At 33.6% G+C, this 17,700-nt stretch overlaps 1 protein-coding gene across 6 annotated transcripts in view; it reads left to right on the plus strand.

The window, feature by feature from the left end:
• The window catches only part of LOC145278157 (apoptosis-inducing factor 3-like), a 160,440-nt gene that overhangs the window by 112,655 nt on the left and 30,085 nt on the right, over window positions 1-17,700 (plus strand). For all 6 annotated transcript variants that reach the window (XM_080130439.1, XM_080130460.1, XM_080130445.1 and 3 more), the window contains 4 exons: window positions 5,707-5,819; window positions 9,602-9,688; window positions 11,441-11,532; window positions 13,356-13,486. In XM_080130439.1, the coding sequence (XP_079986565.1) occupies window positions 5,707-5,819; window positions 9,602-9,688; window positions 11,441-11,532; window positions 13,356-13,486 (423 nt within the window). The remainder of the gene's footprint in view (window positions 1-5,706; window positions 5,820-9,601; window positions 9,689-11,440; window positions 11,533-13,355; window positions 13,487-17,700) is intronic.

The following is a 17,700-nucleotide window of genomic DNA, read 5'->3' on the forward strand; positions in this document are numbered from 1 at the left end:
AATGTAAGAAGCCATCAGACGTACCCCTCCACCGTACTGTATACCGATACTCTATGGCTGACTGGGATAGCTTCCGTACATTCATATCTGATTTACCTCTGCACTCCATGTTTAAAAAGGAAGTGTCCTCTATAGTATCAGATCTGACCGAATGGTTAATTGTAGGCATAGACCAATTCATACCATCTAAAAAATTCCAACAAAAACCTAACAGCCAGCCATGGTTCTCCCCAGAATGTGCTGCTGCTATCGCGCACAGAAATCACTTTTTCCATAACTACCAACGTAATAGATGCACTGAGGCTAAAGCTGCTTTCAGGACTGCCAGCAACCACTGTAAAAGAGTAATAAAAAATGCAAGAGAGCTATATGCCCAGTCTGTTAAATCCAAGGTAGCTGATCAGCGACTTGGTTCCCACCAGTTTTGGCAAATAACAAATAGGATCCTGAACAGAAGTGTGCGTTCTATCCCAACCATTATCAATGGACCAGAGGTCATCTCGTCCGCATCAGACAAGGCCAAACTATTTGCAAAGAACTTTGCAGCTAATTTTACCCTATGCGACGAAGGCCATCAACTCCCCATATTTCCTCCTATAACACAGACCAAGCTAGGTAACATACAAATATCCGTGCATGAGGTCGCCAAGCTAATCAAGAACCTTGATTCCAGTAAAGCAACTGGCCCTGATGGCATCCCAATTATAGTGTTAAAAAAGCTTCAACCAGAACTCTCTCCCATACTTATGAAACTGTTTAAGCGCTGCCTTAAGGAGAAGTGCTTTCCGACTCCCTGGAAGACCTCATCAGTTTGCCCTGTATTAAAGAATTCAGGTGATAAGTCATTTCCCTCTCAGTACAGACCAATAAGTCTCCTGTGTGTTATGAGTAAGTTGCTGGAATCCATATTAAATAGAGAAATAGTCAACCACCTCAGCAGGAACAACCTTCTTAGTGACACACAATATGGTTTCCGCTCTGCAAGATCTACCACAGATGTGCTGACGGTTATATCCCACAGGATTAGTGAATCTCTTGACAAAGGCTTCCTTTCTAGGGCAATAGCTCTTGACATATCAAAGGCCTTCGACAAGGTATGGCATAAGGGTCTACTTCACAAGATTTCCAGCTACGGTATAACTGGAAATGTTTTCTCAATCATTAAATCATTTCTCTCCGATAGGCTCATAAGAGTAGTGGTAGATGGACAAAAATCGGAGGCCTGCAATATAAATGCTGGAGTCCCTTAGGGGTCAATCCTGGGCCCAACTCTCTTCCTGATCTACATCAATGACCTCCCTAAACACATACTTAAATCATTCGTTGACATCTATGCTGATGACACGACCATTTACGGCAACACATCAAAGGCTGTAAATGACAAAGTTCTCTCTGATTCTCTCTCCTCTGATCTCGAGCGCGTGGTTCAGTGGAGGAAGACGTGGCTGGTTACCTTTAATGCATCCAAAACCAAACTCCTATCCTTACATCATCAACGCTCTGATCCCCATCTGGCATCAATTGGGATGGATGGTTCTCGTCTGGGTGAGGCCCCGTGTTTTGACAAGCTTCTGGGTTTGACCTTTACTCCTGATCTGAAATGGAACACGTACATCAAGTCTATTGCCAAGGTCGCTGGAAAGATGGTGGGATCCTTCTACCGCTACAGAAGATTTCTCACTACTGATGCAATTCTCTATCTATATAAAAGCCAAGTACGTCCAAGGATGGAATACTGTTGCCATATCTGGGCAGGAGCTGCTAAAAACAGCCTATCCTACCTTGACAGAGTACAAAATATAGACTTCGTGGCTTAGTGGGGGATGCCCTTTTCTCTACCCTGCAACCTCTCTACCACAGAAGAGACGTTGCGAGCCTATCCTTGTTTTATCGTTATTTCCATGGCAGGTGCTCGTCTGAATTCCAATCTCTTGTCCCCCCTCGCCAATCTTTCACGAAAAACACCCGTCTAGCTGAATCTACTGTGAAAAATTTCCCCCACTCTTTATCTGTGCCTAAATCAAAACGTGGATTCCATGAACAAGCTTCTTTCTTAGAACTGCACGCCTGTGGAACTCTGTTCCGTCTGCATGCTTCCCACCAGACTACAACTTGGATGTGTTCAAGTCCAACGTTAACGAATTCCTAATGAACTGCCCCCTTAAGTAAACACTTCATCAAATCTCCACACTAACGTAATGTACTTGCAATAACCCTTATCCCTGAGTGGCTTTCGGGCCTTGATAAGTGGTGATCACTGTGTAAAAAAAAAAAAAAAAAAAAAAAAAAAAAACCTAATGCATCACTAAATCATATACCGATTATAAATCATTGTATTAGAAGGATTATGTGTAATTAGCAATACTACACCATTATTTTCTTTAGATTGAATAAACTCAAACCAAACATTATTGAAAAGAGCATAAAAAACAAAGAAATATTATCTTTAGTTTTTTAAAATTGGTTCATTAGAACTGGAGTTATGACCATTCAAAATATTTTTTTAAAAGTGCATGGTTCACTGGACATTTTGTCGTAAGTCATGCCTATTTAAATGCATATAAGCTTGTGACTGAAAATGGTAGGAAATTTGCACAATTTACAAACCAACTATCTTTAAAAAGTTGTATCTTCAAATCTTTTTAAGATATTATGAAATTTTGAACACGTTATTATAAATAACACCATGAAGGTTCAAACAGCTGTATTTACGACCATTTCACTTAGTTACTTTACAGACTAATTAGAATACTCATTAGCATATTTAAGTTTCATTTTAATGGCTTTAAGTAGAAACATCATAAAAACAGTTAAGAAAAATGGTAGGTAAGGCTTTATCATTACAAAAAGTATTATTGTGATGGACATTATCATTTGTCATTATCACATCATGAAAAATCATGATCAGGAAATCCAAGATGGCCACCATGACATGATTCAAAGAAATTATTAACAAAATATGGCTTGTAGCATATCAAATTCAAGGAAATTTTGTGCAGATTAGAATTATAATCTACATTAGACTAATTAGCATATATATTAGCATAATTAAGTTTCATTTTAATGGCTTTAAGTAGAAACATCATAAAAACAGCTAAAAATTATTGGGCGTAAGGCTTTATCATCGTGCAAAATATTATTCTGATGGATATTATCATTTGTCATCATTACACCATGAAAAATCCAAGATTGTAACCATGAAAAACCCAAGATGGCAACCAGGAAATCCAAGATGGTGACCACGACACGATTCAAAGAAAGTATTAACAAAATATGGCTTGTAGCTTATCAAATGAAAGGAAATTTTGTACAGATTAAAATTATGTTTTCAAGTGCATTAAACTAATTAGCATAATTAAGTTTCATTTTAACGGCTTTGAATTACAGTGACAATTATCAGGTGGGTTTCTTCTACCACTATTTTGTATAATTTTTTATTTTTAAGTCATTGTCAAGACTTCAAAGATTTCAAGAGACATCGCGGCCATTTTTTCTTGTTTTCATGTAACTCTCAACACTACTTTTTTTTTTTTGAACAGAATAAATATTTACAACACCAAAAATTTATTGAATTAGGTAGAAAATTAAATTATCTTGCCTTTGGTAACATCTATTTGTTATATATTTGTTTTTTAATTATTTTTTTGTACCTCTGTGGATTGTAAAACAAACCCAATAAATGTTATCATATGCAAGATAAGTTATTCTTTTATTTAACTGGATAAGTGGTGTCAAGTGAAGCCGTTTGAATTAAAATTAAACAAAAACAATTTTTTAACAAAATAAAACAAAATTACAGCACTATTTTTGTAATACTATTTTCAAGTTTTACGATATCCTTTTTTTATTAAATTATTAGGTGAAAGTACAGGATAGTTACAAAACACTCTTCCTCCCCATGTTAAGAATAGGTTTCTAAATAATAATGTTAGTACAATATAATTATAATTTTTATTAAATTGTTAGGTGAAAGTACAGAATAGTTACAAAACACTTTCTTATCCCATACTAAGAATAGATTTCTAAATAAAACATTTCAGAAGTTTCAGGGACTCTGTTTTAGAGTCGCAGAGCCCCCCCCCCATTTATAAATTTACTAAAATTCAACAAATCAACCACTTTTAATGAAATTTTCAGTATTTATTAATTAAGTGACAGAATATAAGATAAATATGTATAAAAATGGTAACATTTTTTAACGTCTTATTTGTTGCATTAAACATTCCTATCCTATTTCAACATGTTTTCCATTTATTTTTATACAAATAAACTTTCTATTATTCAATTTTTTGTTTGAATTGAATATTTTTTGAAAAAAAAGTTTTTCCGACATTTTTTTTCTTTTCATAAAACTTAGGTTTTCTAAAGAATTAAAAGTAAAAATAAAAAATGTATACCTCATTGCTGCAAGCTACTTTGTAAACAAATATTTTGTTATGAATTTTACATGACAGCATCACACGTCCCTCGTGACGGACGGCACTATAAAAAAAATCAAATATCGGTGCTCGCTATCATTTCTACCAATCCACATATAAAAAGTTCTTAACCAATTCTTTTCAAATTTTATATAAAAAGAAATAAATATATTGGCTATTACATACCGTTCAAACAGTTTCTATCTTGATTTATTTTTGTATTAGAAAGTCTCAACTTTAAGACGTTCTAACTTTTGACTGGAAAGTCACACGTATTTTGTTCGAATTGCATGGTAAAGACAATTCTTTTCTCTTATTATTTTAAAAATATGAAACGTCATCAACTAGTACAACTTCTGTGTCGAGTATTTATATGAACAGACCTAAAACGCATGTGTCTGAAATGTGATCTACTGCTCGCAAACATGCCATGACGGTGTGTTTCGTTGTTAATAAGCAAAATTAAATTACGACTTTTTTGAATATACAAATCACAACAAAAATATTAAAATACCATTTTAAAGAAAATTTTATTTTGAATCCAGTCATATGTTTTATATTAATCGACATAGGAGAAATCTACTGATTTAAAAACTATGACTGTCAGATAAAGTAGCAGAATGTGCCTTGTCCAGTGCTAAATGGTACGTCATTTGGTAATACTAAATACATTGAGTCTAACATGTTCTCTACTATTGCATTGATTAATTTTAGAACCATGACTTTAGAACCAACAAAGGGTAAAGAAGGCAAGTCTTCCATTTCAACTCTGCATGAAAAAATGCAGTTTGTTTTCTTTTTTTATTATTATTTAGAAAATTTTTTTTTTTTCATATTGATATGTATAAATTACTTTTAGTTTTTGATAATGAAAATAATTTTGAATAATAAAAAAAATAACAAGTACGCACAACCTCTGTTGTCAATATACATTATGTCTCAGTCAAAATGTAAATACCCCTGACAAGCAGCAAAATTACATCCCGTCACTGTCCAGATTCTTAGATGTTGGCTGTCTCTCTACTCTGAGCTTCCTTCCTCAAACTGTTTACCTTTGAAATCCCCTTCCTATTTCCTTTCTCCCTAACTATACCAATATGCAGAAATGTAGATGTAATGTGAACAAGCATCTTGTAGCACAACTCCCCACTTAGGATGTCTCCATAAATCTACCTGCTTATGTATGGGTGTCAGTGTGCCTTGTTTGGAGTGAATTGAAGTAAACAAAAAAAAATTGTTTTTAAGTATTAATTTTTTTATGTTATTTTATTTATTTTATTTTTTTCAGGGCCAGCATCCCTTGAATGTGCTGAAACATTGAGACAAGAAGGTTTTGATGGCAGAATCATTATTGCTACAAAAGAAAATTCGTCCCCTTATGATCGACCAAAATTATCTAAGGTTTCTAATTAATTTTTAATTACTTTTCAATTATTATTTTTAATTCAACCATAGCCCTCGGAGTGCAAAGTGAGCGAGGCATAAAAAAAATGACTACGTTCAGCATTCCCCCCCCCCTCATTTAGCCCCCAAAGTCTCCAAGGCCTTAACATATTTAAATTTGAGCACCATGCAAAACTGCTAAATAGACATACACAGAAAATTTTGGACAAATATGGTAAAATAGTCCCAAAAATGGAGTGTTTTTATTAGCCCTAAAAGAGCCCCTGAGTCACACCCAAGAGTTATCGCGAAGTACAGACAAACAAAATTATATAGAAATCAGTTAGTTACAACTTTTCAGAAAGTTTTATAAAAATCCAAGGCATCAATTTTTTTAATAAGTACAAAAGTGTCAATTTTAGCCATTTTAACCAGAAAGACACCCTTGGGGGGGGGGGGACTGGAGTTTTTCCAGAAAATCTGTTCTATTAATTTTTTTACTTATATCATGTTTAATATTTGTGCAAAATTTCTAAAAATTCCAAGGCGTAGTTATTGAGAAAAGTGCGGACAGACGAACAGACAAGGGTGAATTTACAGGTCCACTCTCCTTTTGTTGGGGGACCAAAAAAAAACTTTCTTCAATAATGATGTGTATAATATAAATGTGTGTTAAAGCATACATGTATGATGCCCTCTCTCCTGAATCTTCACACATTTTCCTACTTGCCCATAACCCTCCAGTTTTACGTTTACTTATTTGGTCCCGATTTTCATCTGCTTTGTTTTAGTTTTTCTATTTGTTTTGGTCATGGTGGTAGATATTGTTATACAAAATTTAATGGGTGACATTAACAATATTATTAAACTAGCAGGATCAATGTCCTGATGTTGCTTAGGAAATTATATTTAAGCATTTCTCGACCCTAACATTGAACTATAGGAGTGAAATATGGCCATTGTTAATATTTATATATTTATATGTCCTGGAATACTTTCTAAATAAGTTATTAAAAGAAAAAACAGCAACATGTAACATTAAAGGGATATGCGAAACTGATTCTCCACTATAAATTTTAAAATAAAAGTGTGATTTTCTTTTTTGTACTTCTGCATATCAATCTAGTGTAGTATATAGAGAAGAGTATGAATGAACATGTATTGCTAGGGAGCATTTATTATTTTGATTTAAAATCTAGTGTAATATATAGACAATATTAAGAACGAAAATATGAAACAATTGCTGTGCTTTTCTGCCATGTAAGGAAAAATCCCCAATATCTCTGCAGATCGTAGAAGTAGATATTAGTGGAAGAGTGAAAATGTCTGCAACATCCTTCCTAATAGTCTTATTTGAGTGAAACAGTTTACCCAGAAAAAACGTAAAACATTTTGAAAGAAAATGAAACAGATGCATGTTTTCTGTAAACATGCATGAGGTGGTTAGTGGAACATATGACACTTTTGGTTCCAAAGCAATGTGTGGCATCCGTCAGTCGAAACGACTATGGATCAGCGCCGTATTAAGATGTTGCCTGTATGCATCCTTTTGTGTGACTGTAGAGACCAATTCTTGATTTGCATAGTCTGCCACAGCCTTGACATACGAAGGTTGTTATGCAATTTGCCGCTTCGTCCGGCTGTTCCGCCTGTACACTCGCTCTTCTCCTAGCTCTCCTTGCAGCGTTTTCAACATGGAGGGTCCTCTCGCTGATGATAATCCCCTGGCGTATCATTTTCCTCCAGGCAGTTCTGTCAGCTGCAGAGGCTTCCCATGTATTCCTGTCCACCAAGAGAGCCTTCATTTCACGCTTGCAGACATCCCTGTAGCGAAGATGGGGTCGCCCCCTCTTTCTTGAGCCTGAGGCAAGCTCGCCATAGAGAAGGTCTTTAGGGATGCGCCCATCATCCATCCTGCGCACATGGCCCAGCCAGCGAAGACGTCGCTCACGCAGTAGGGAGTAAATGGATGGGATGCCCGCTCTCTGAAGAACATCAGTATTACTCACTCTGTCCTGCCATGTGATACCAAGTATCCTACGTATACACCTCATATGGAAGACCTGGAGTTTCCTCTCTTGTGTTGAGTATGTAGTCCAGGATTCACTCCCATACAGTAGAACACTGAGAATGCACGCTCTGTAGACGGTCATCTTGGTGGAGGTGGTAAGGTGCCTGTTTTCCCAGACTCTTTTAGTTAGTTTAGAGAGGGTTGTGGATGCCTTTCCAATCCTTTTGTTTAGCTCCACGTCCAACGTCAAAGCAATAATAGCCAATAAAATAGGGTAAATCGACTTTACTTTATTATATAGATTTCAGATGGCATTGTTACTTGACAAGAACAAAGCAAGGCAACAGACACAAATGCTTATTTCATCTTTAGATCCTTTATAGTTTATGATATAAAAAATAATTTATTGAAAAGATTTTTACTCTGTACAAAGTATTTTTTGTCACATTTATAGCACAAAACCTAACAATATTTTTTTTTTTAAAGTTACTTTTGTTTTATTTTTTTGGATGGAAATCGCTCTAGACAACGTATGAAGCCACTTAATGTAAGGAGCTAATAATAAGGAATGAATTATTACAAAGACAAGAGATGCCTATTGGCCTTAGTCTTGAAAAGATCAAGGCTATATAGGTAGAAAAAAAAAAGTCTGCAGGAAAAGTTCCACAAGCTTGTAATTCTTGGAAAGAATCTACTGGAATAGGAAGCTGTATTACAATGAGGTCTTAAAATGTAGGAGATCACTAAGCCAATGAGTCGAACGAGCTGGAACAAAGGAAGCAGGGAATAGATGAAACAATTCTAAGGAACACACGCCATAATAGTATTTGTAGAAAAGACTGAGACTAGCAGCATCATGTCTATGAAAGAGAGGTTGCAGAGAAGAAGAAAGGGAAGAAAGGATGGGGGCCAATCAAATTTCTTTGTGATTTAAATGGCTAGAAAATGAATAACTGTAGCCATCAATTCCTGTGTCAAAGGAGGGAGAGGGTCAAAATATTTAGGATTAAAATTTAAGATTGTTTCTCTTTTATTCAGTTTTCACAATCACTCTTGATTTCATTTTCGCTTTTGCTATTTGTCTAGAATGCCTTCTATATTAAAATAAAATTAAAGAAAAATCTGTAGCATGTATGTATCTGTGATTAAATGAAAATATCATATTCTAAAAATCATGTAAATTGATCGAGTAAGTTTACTTTTGCAAAGAAAATAATTTTTGAGTGATTAATAGGAACGTGTACGCATTACAACATAAATCTTGCTAGGTTTCAATTATTGTTCAGTCTTGCTTTGTTTTCTTTTGTTTTTTTTTTGTTTTTTTTTTTTAGATTTTCAAAATAGCAGATGAGATGGCTGCTCTTTAGTTCCTCATAAAATTTGATTTTCTTATTTAAAAATAAAACTATTTGATCAATTTATGTGATTTTTGGAATATGATATCTTCATTTCGTCACAGCTATATACATCATATAAATGTTTATTTTTGATTTTTTTTTTTTTTTTTTTTTTAACGCAGGGAAATTCTGCACAGGGACCTCATTTTTTCTTTGATTTCTTTGCTTCTTTTTTTTTGTTTTTGTTTTTCTTCTTTCGTAATATTTGTGTCAAGAAAAAAACATCCTGTATACTTGATTCTTTGTTCTTATTTTAGTATATAAATGTTTCTCTCTTCATCAATTCAGTTTTCCTTATTGGCACTGATCTATGTGACATTCATTCAAATTACATTTGACTTTGTATGCAGTTAAATTGTCAGTTCAAAAACAAAATGCAATTTCTTAAACAGGCCCTGAATTCCACTGCTGATTCCATAGCTTTACGGAAAAAGGTTTTCTTCACTGAACATGGCATTGAGCTTCAAACAGAAAAAGAGGTTGGTTTGTTTTCATAATAATTCTTAAAATTTTTATTCCTTTTAAATTCAGCTTTTATAAGTTTTTGATTAAAACGAAAAATATTTACAAAAATTATCACAAAAAAATGCCTTAATCATTGTTTTAATTTTTTATTCTAATTTTAATCTTCATTTTATTTATTTATTTTTAATCTCTAAAACGTTACCATTGCAATAAATCTACTTTCAAATTAATATGAATGCTGCAAGTTTATAAAGTGTGTAGTCTGACACTGAACTCATTTAGTTTGAATCCTAAATGTTCAATATATAATTTGATCTGTGTGATTAGTGGAAGAATTATGTTTCCATGCAAGCATATATAAGGCTCACTGAAATATCCAAAGATAAAATGAAGATATTTATGGAATTCACTCACTGAAATATAATAAAACTTATCATAAAGTTATTAACTGAACCATGATCTAAAATTTTCATTGTATAATGTTGACATTAATTACATCATTAAAGGATTGATTCAAGTAGACATATTTGCTAAATTCATTTCAATATACAATGTTATTTTTATGTTCAAATCTTAATATTGTTATTAATTGAATTCTGACCTGATTTTTTTTTTACACAAAAAATGGAAAAGTGTGTGAATCAGTAATCCTCCTTGCAAAATACTAAATCTATAAATTGAAGACCTAAAATATGCAATAATTTGAAATTTATTGAATAATGTTTGCAATATTTGTATTTTATTAATGTAACATTATTGGATTAGAATAAAAATGGGTAAATGTTAAATTATGATTGCCTGTACATCTTTTAAATATAATTTAAAGTTTTATTAAGAATATATTTAAGAAATCAACATCAATATTGCAGACTATGCAACTTTCAAGAGTAAACAATTTCTCAGGTTCAAGAGATTTTGATAAAAACTGTACAATTGGATAAGTTTATTATTTATTTATTTATTTATTTATTTATTGAAGATTATTATCCTCATCTTCTAGTTGTTGTTTCATGACGTTTGAGCCAACTATTCTTCTGGCCCTCGTCAGGTGGTTAACTGCAACAGGATAGGAATGCTGAATCTCTTAACTGCACCCTCAGCAATTACTGCCTCCCATAGTTGTTGTCGTCTCCCCACGTTTTGGCTAACTAAGCCTCTGGACAGTTTGGGTAGGATTGAAACCTGGAACCATAGAGATTCAACGCCTCTATCCACTGCACTACAGGCCCTGAAGGTTTATTCTTATTTATCTCCTATTGTCTGAAGATAGCGGCTTCAGTCCTACCCAAAGCCAGCCAGAGGCTTAGGTGGCCAAAACATCGTGAGACGACAACAGCTATGGAAGGCAGTAATTGCTGAGGATGCAGTTAAGAGATTCAGCGTTCCTATCCCATCACGATTAACCACCTGACAAAGGCTAGAGGAATAATTGGCCGAAACATCGTAAAACAACAACAACTAGAAGATGAGAATAATAGTCTGCAATAAATAAATGGTTAAATAATACAAATTACTCATCTGAAAAAGAATTCAAATTAATGAAATAATATAGGTTTATTCTTATACAAGATAAGTCCATTCACCCTAAACTTTGTCTATGCTTTCATACTATTGCAATGTACTAAATTTTCTGAATATTTTCTGTGGTCAAATAATTGATTGTTAACTATTCTGTACTTTCAACTAACAACTTTTTGGTTTATTGCTTACTCATTAATGAAAACGTTATAATATTACCTTATTAAAATATGCCTTTTTGAATCCAGATGATCAGCCTGGATGTAGATAACAATTCTGCAGCGTTTAAAGATGGCAGCCAAATTAATTATGACTGTTTGATGATTGCAACTGGAGGAAAGTAAGTTTCATTTTCTCTTCATTAGAAAATTTTTTTTTTGTTTTTATTGAGATTCCATCCTTATAAGAAATCTCAAAACAAATGCTCAATAAATTAAATGGTGTTTAGTTAGAATTAAATCTATTTTAATAAAATTAAATCGCAGAAAAATCTTTATGGTATGTACCCATCATGGAACAAAGATGTCATATTCCAAAAGTCATATTAATTGATCAAATAGTTTTTTTTATATAGAAAATCATTTTTTTTTTTTTTTTTTTTTTTTTTTTTTTTTTTTTTTTTTTTTACGAGTTTTAGTGATTTTAATAGGAAATTGTAGTCATTAGAAGACTTGGTAATTCGAATTGAGCGCCTCCCCCCCCCCCCGCCTTATTTATAAAACTTGTTGAATCCAAAAATAGTGTCTCACTTTGTAATAAAATTTGATTTTCTTAGTTAAAAAAAATTCTTGATCAATTTACATGATTTTTGGAAGATCTTTGTTCCATGATGAGTATATAGATATAAAGATTTTTCTGTCATTTTGTCTTGAAAATAGGTTTAATTCTAAATAAGTACAAATTAAACATGTTACAAATACCCATAGTTAATGTGACTAAATATACAGAGATGAATAAACTAAGTAATTACATTTTCAATAAGGATGATCACAAATAAAATGGTCCACCAAAACAGTTATCTTTAAATCAAGGTTTTCACTTTTCATTTCATAGAAATGAGAAATGAGAAAATGAAGAAATCCACCTGAGGAGTTGTATCGTTAGCATTTCCCTCTTGCTTTTGAAAATGTGAACTTTGAATGGTATATAAAAACGGTTTACCTCCCTTTCTCTCATAAAATAATTCTCTTCTTGTGCTCCCTACCTATTGTTAAGAAAAAAGCCCTATTTGATTCTCCTTATTGACGAGTCTCTTTGATCAATCACCAAACACCCAATTTTGGCGAGTTGAATGCAAGAAAAAAAAAAACAACTATTCCTTCCTCTTTTTCAAAGTGAGGAAATGTCTCTTTAATTTGAATGTCACAACTTGAATCTGAACATTCAGACGACTGTCTATTTTCTTGGACATTAAAGTATGGTATTATTACCATACAATAACATGGGTACTAATTAGAGGTCACCATTTCGGTAGGCTCCCACTTCGGGGCGCCTCCGATAACAGGGAGAACTGGAGCGCTGAAATAGAAAGAAATACTGGTAAAAGAAGACATTGTCTTCTTATAAAAATGAGGACGTGTAACGCGACTTTGTTATGAATTCATGAGGTTTTATATATCCAATATATATGTGTGTTTTCCCGAAACTCGGGTTACAAAGAAAGACAGTGCATTTTGTAAAGTCTGTATTAATGTTCAATGCTCCTCTTGGCTACCTAACGGGAGCTGAGGAGTGAGGCGTGTGTTCTGTCTCTAGTCGCCGTGGAAGTAAGGACGTTTCCTTCACCCGAATGTCCCACGTAAACCGTTCTCGCTTTTCATTGGCTGGAACCTCTGATGACGTATATGAAGAAAGGAAGGAAAAGAGAAAAGAGTAGGAAGAAAGAGAGAACTAAGGTGAGAATACAGCCTAGTCTCGTAGTAGTAGCAGCTCGCTACAAAAGAACTCTTTTTTTTTTTTTATAGTTAAACTTCTTAAAGCTGCAAATACAATTAATTTCATAAAGACTTTTCTATATTATTATTTCATTTAATAATTTAATACATATACTATCTTTATCTCTTTTTCGTGTGTCTTATGCCTTTTGTCTAGCATTTTTCCAACTTTGGCAAGTGACAATTAAACCATTCCCTTGTCAAATCACTGTGAATTGTTCTATTTCAGTCCCAGAAATCTTCAACTGCCAGGAAGTGACTTGAAAAATGTTTGTTATCTCCGTACACCTGATGACGCAAATTTCATTGATGAAGCAAGTGTTGATAAAAACGTTGTTATCATTGGAAGTTCATTTGTAGGTAAGAAAACAAAAAAAAAAAAAACAATCGTTTATTCTGGGGTTAATGAAAGGATGACTGTAAATGACCTTTGGTGACCTAACCTAAAATGGTCAATAATCTCATTGTTCCATGAAATGTTACTAATATATATTAAGTTGGTTGGTTGCTTGTTTTTGTTTTACGGCATATCAACCCTTTTCAGGTTATTTAATGCCGAATCCAAAGATTTTGAAGAAAAACTTTTTTAATAGAATATATTTATTGTTTTCACGTCGGTTTCTATCTAACCCATAGTTGGGACCCTAACAGGTACTGTTATATAGGAGTCTTATTAAAAGAGAGTCTTAGAGAGAGTTTTATTAAGAGGGATGTTGTTGTAAGAGAGATTGTTCGTTTTATGAAGAAATTCATATTTATGATATGAGATGTAGAGTTCACATTGTGTATGCAAAGACATTTTAAACCACATGATATACAAGACATATAATAATAATTTCACTTTACCTTTTGGTAGAATTACAACACAAAGATGACGTTTATAAAAACACATGATGGGTTTATTTCTTCTCCCGACCGGTCGTGGTTTTCTGAGTCAAGAATTCAAAGCTTCACATTCTAAGTTTCAAAAGTGACCGTCTCGCTTCTAGACGTTCGAATCCCAACTGCAGACTATCGTCTGTCGTCCTCAAACTCCCTCTGACTCCCCCAGTTTCTCTGACTCTCGCTTAACTCTAAAGTTTCTAACTATATCGAGAACTTCCCATTTTCCATGACGTCATACACATGTTAAAACATGTGTCTTCTTTCACGTGTTCTGGAAATGCGTGTCCAAAACTTTTTCCTTTGTTTACAAAAGGAATTTTAACCTATATTCCCAGTAACCTATATTTTCAATATGTTAAAAACATGTTTATTAAATTATCCTATAGTTGCATTCCTCAATTGAATTTTCATAACAGAATTGACAACGCACATTCTTTTCTTGAAACTATTTTATCTCTAAGCTAAACAATGGTTTGTTTTCACATTCCATTTGCTAATTCTCTCTCGTAATCTATTTCTAAACCTAAATTACGAGGTTCGAATTTCGTCTATGCTATTTCATTTTCATTTTAACTAAACCTCTCTATTTTTATACTTACATGAAAAGGGGACAGTCCTTATCATGTAACAGTACTACCATCCCCGGGTCAGAGTGGACCTGGGAGCAATGGTAATTAAAGGGTGGATCCACACTCCCCAAAGCCCACAAGCTGGGGCCTCACCACTGGATATAATTTAAGGTCATATCCAGGACTCCCATTGAGGGACTTTTACCCTCTGCAGGGGGGCAGTCGGCGTATTCTAATGCCCCACCGATGGGGCCAATATATATAAAAAAAAATAGTGTATTCTTAAAAGTTGCCACTTTTTAAAAATAGCTTATACTTATCTGAAGTTTACAACAATAATTTAACCCACAAAAGCGGGAAAGAACTTTGAAATCACATAAACAAGCTGTTCATCATTAAGTCCAACTTAAACAATAGAATTTAGGCTTTAAAATGTTTAGAAAGCAACAAATTATTTTTGCTTAAAAACATCATTTCTTTTCTAATAAATACATTCATCGTAGTTACTTACTCTATCATGCAAATACTTGTGGAGGATAGAATACTCCTCATCCTCATGTTTGAATGGTAGATGAAAGAAGCAAAGGTTGCGTAATGTATAGACGGAGCATACCGATATATTATAACAAATAAATGTAGATTTATTTACATAAAAATACAGAAGAGATAAAAAAGATAGAAAGAAAAGGAGACAATAAGAGTTCAATAAGAAGAGATGATAATAACGTTACTTGCATTATTGTGTTTGATGAGAGGCTAATAGTGCCGTCAGGAAAGCTGGTTGACTGGCCATGCCAACTGGAGCGCGTTATTGTCACATCTTTACTTGTTGAGAGTCCAGCGAAAAAGAGAAAGAAATCTATAAAAATGGAAGTAACGTATCTGCCTTGCTCTCTGGTGTCGAGGCATAGTGTTAGCAGAGTTAAAGGGCGATAATCATGTTTAGCTTAAAGATCAACCGTTTGTATGGATGTGTGTGTGTGGTTTGATTAAACACCTGTTAGATTAAAATGAGTTCGCTAGTGTGGAAAAATCAGTTCCCACATCCTAAGTAGCATATTCTTTTGTTCACAAAATATTTTTTGTAAAGCAGTGGAAGCTAGATAGAAGTGGAAATTTTCATACTGAAGTACTGTCCCAACACCGTTCAATGGCCAGATATAAACTATATGAACATTTTTTTTTTTACTCGCATTAACCCCTAACAAGGCCAATCGACACTTGAATGTAAGGGGTTACTATTTGGGACCATGCCTAGGAAAGATTAACAAGATGTTGGTTTACATTACATTTAAACTTCAGCATATCTGTACAGTCAGAGATGCAGGTAGCAAGAAGGGAATTCCAAAATCTAGCTGTTTGAGGGCAGAAACTATTAGAATAGAAAGCTTTCTGGCATTTAGGGATCTCGACAGTGAAGGGGTGTGATTTTGTTGTTAAGTGGGTTTGGTACTGGGACGCAACATTGCAGCGATGGGACAGAGGTTGGAGCTTAGTTGACAAAGTGGGATCTATTATATTTAAGACTCTTTTTTAAACCCTATCCAAAAGAGAGACTAATGAAGTTTTAATTATTGAAGCGACCATTGTTTTTCTTTCACTAGTCACTTATAGGCTCTAAAACTACCTGAAAAAATGACACCAAATATGGCCTAGAATTTCCTTGAGAGGCCCAGGTGTGTGTGAGAGGTAAATAATAAATAATTTACATATAGGCCGCTTACAACTAAGACATTTATCCAGAGAGCAACATCCAAAATATATAGTATGTCAAATACTATACACCTCTAGGATATTACATGCAACAAATTTAAAAAGCAAATAGCACCAATTGACTTCAAATTATAAAATGAAATTTTTATTTTACAAAAACGAAACAAAAAAATGAAGTAATCTATACTCCTATATATTCATATTAAAAACCCCTTTTTTCTATTTATTTAAAAAGAAAATACAACTTTGTTATATATGGGTCGTGGAATTGCATTCACCTGCAAAAAAATCTAGCTAATTTGCATATTCTTTTAAACAATCATTTTAATTAATTTCCTATTAGTTTTTCGATTTTCTTATGGGATAATCATCTTTAGTTAACTATTACGTGTAGTTATATTCATGCAGATATTCTACATGATTTATACTTGCATAATATTTGCGTAAAAAGGTTATAGTAAACACAAACCTCTTTCTGTATTTCTATATGCATATTGAAAACCTCAATAAATCTAGAAGACGCACGCAACATTCTTCCTCTAACACCTGCTTTCTAAAGCTGCCCCATTTCAACGACAAGATCACAACAGCCATCCGTAAAGCTATACACAGAGAGGGTCTAGACATACAACTTATACACACTGGGCCATCACTACGACAACATTTGTCAAAACACAAAACCCACCTAAGCAACGTACCCTGCACCCTAACTAACTGCCCGATGAACACCACTAACATGTGCCACCGTACATACACGGTATATCGCATACAGTGTACCAAATGTGACCAATCATGTCGGTAGCTCAGTGAGACACCTGCACATTAGAGTAAAAGAACACATACAAACACAAGCCTCTTCTGTTCGCAAATACCTTCACACATGCGGCAACACTAACAATTCCGTCAGAGTAGATATTGTAGCCACCGAACGCAATGTTGGCAACCTTTGTATCAAAGAATCAATCCTGATTGCCAAATTACATCCCAAGATTAATCGCCGACATGAATTAGGCTCTTCATTCTTAACTTAATACACACCATCCCACCATTGTATAATACAATTAAAAAATAAATAAACAAACTAAATAAAATAAATTAAAAAAAAAATAAATCCAAAATTCAATTAAAAAAAACAACAAAATAAATAAACAAACAAAATAATAAATAAGCAATCCCTATTCAAGATTACTACACATTAATAATAATAACAATGTTTAACAATTAAATAGCAAGCCTAAGATATATGAATTAGATGGTGCGAACACGTGGGCTACACGGCTACATGTATATGACTCATGAAAATTTATAAGTTTATATGCCCCAATATAACCCAATTGATTTCTCCGAATAAACCTAACAATATTAATCGCAAATAACAATAAGGCATAATACACCAAAAACAGAAAT

The sequence above is a fragment of the Euprymna scolopes genome, chromosome 1 (assembly GCF_053919585.1).
Source record: "Euprymna scolopes isolate OS-2025 chromosome 1, ASM5391958v1, whole genome shotgun sequence".
NCBI lineage: Eukaryota > Metazoa > Mollusca > Cephalopoda > Sepiida > Sepiolidae > Euprymna > Euprymna scolopes.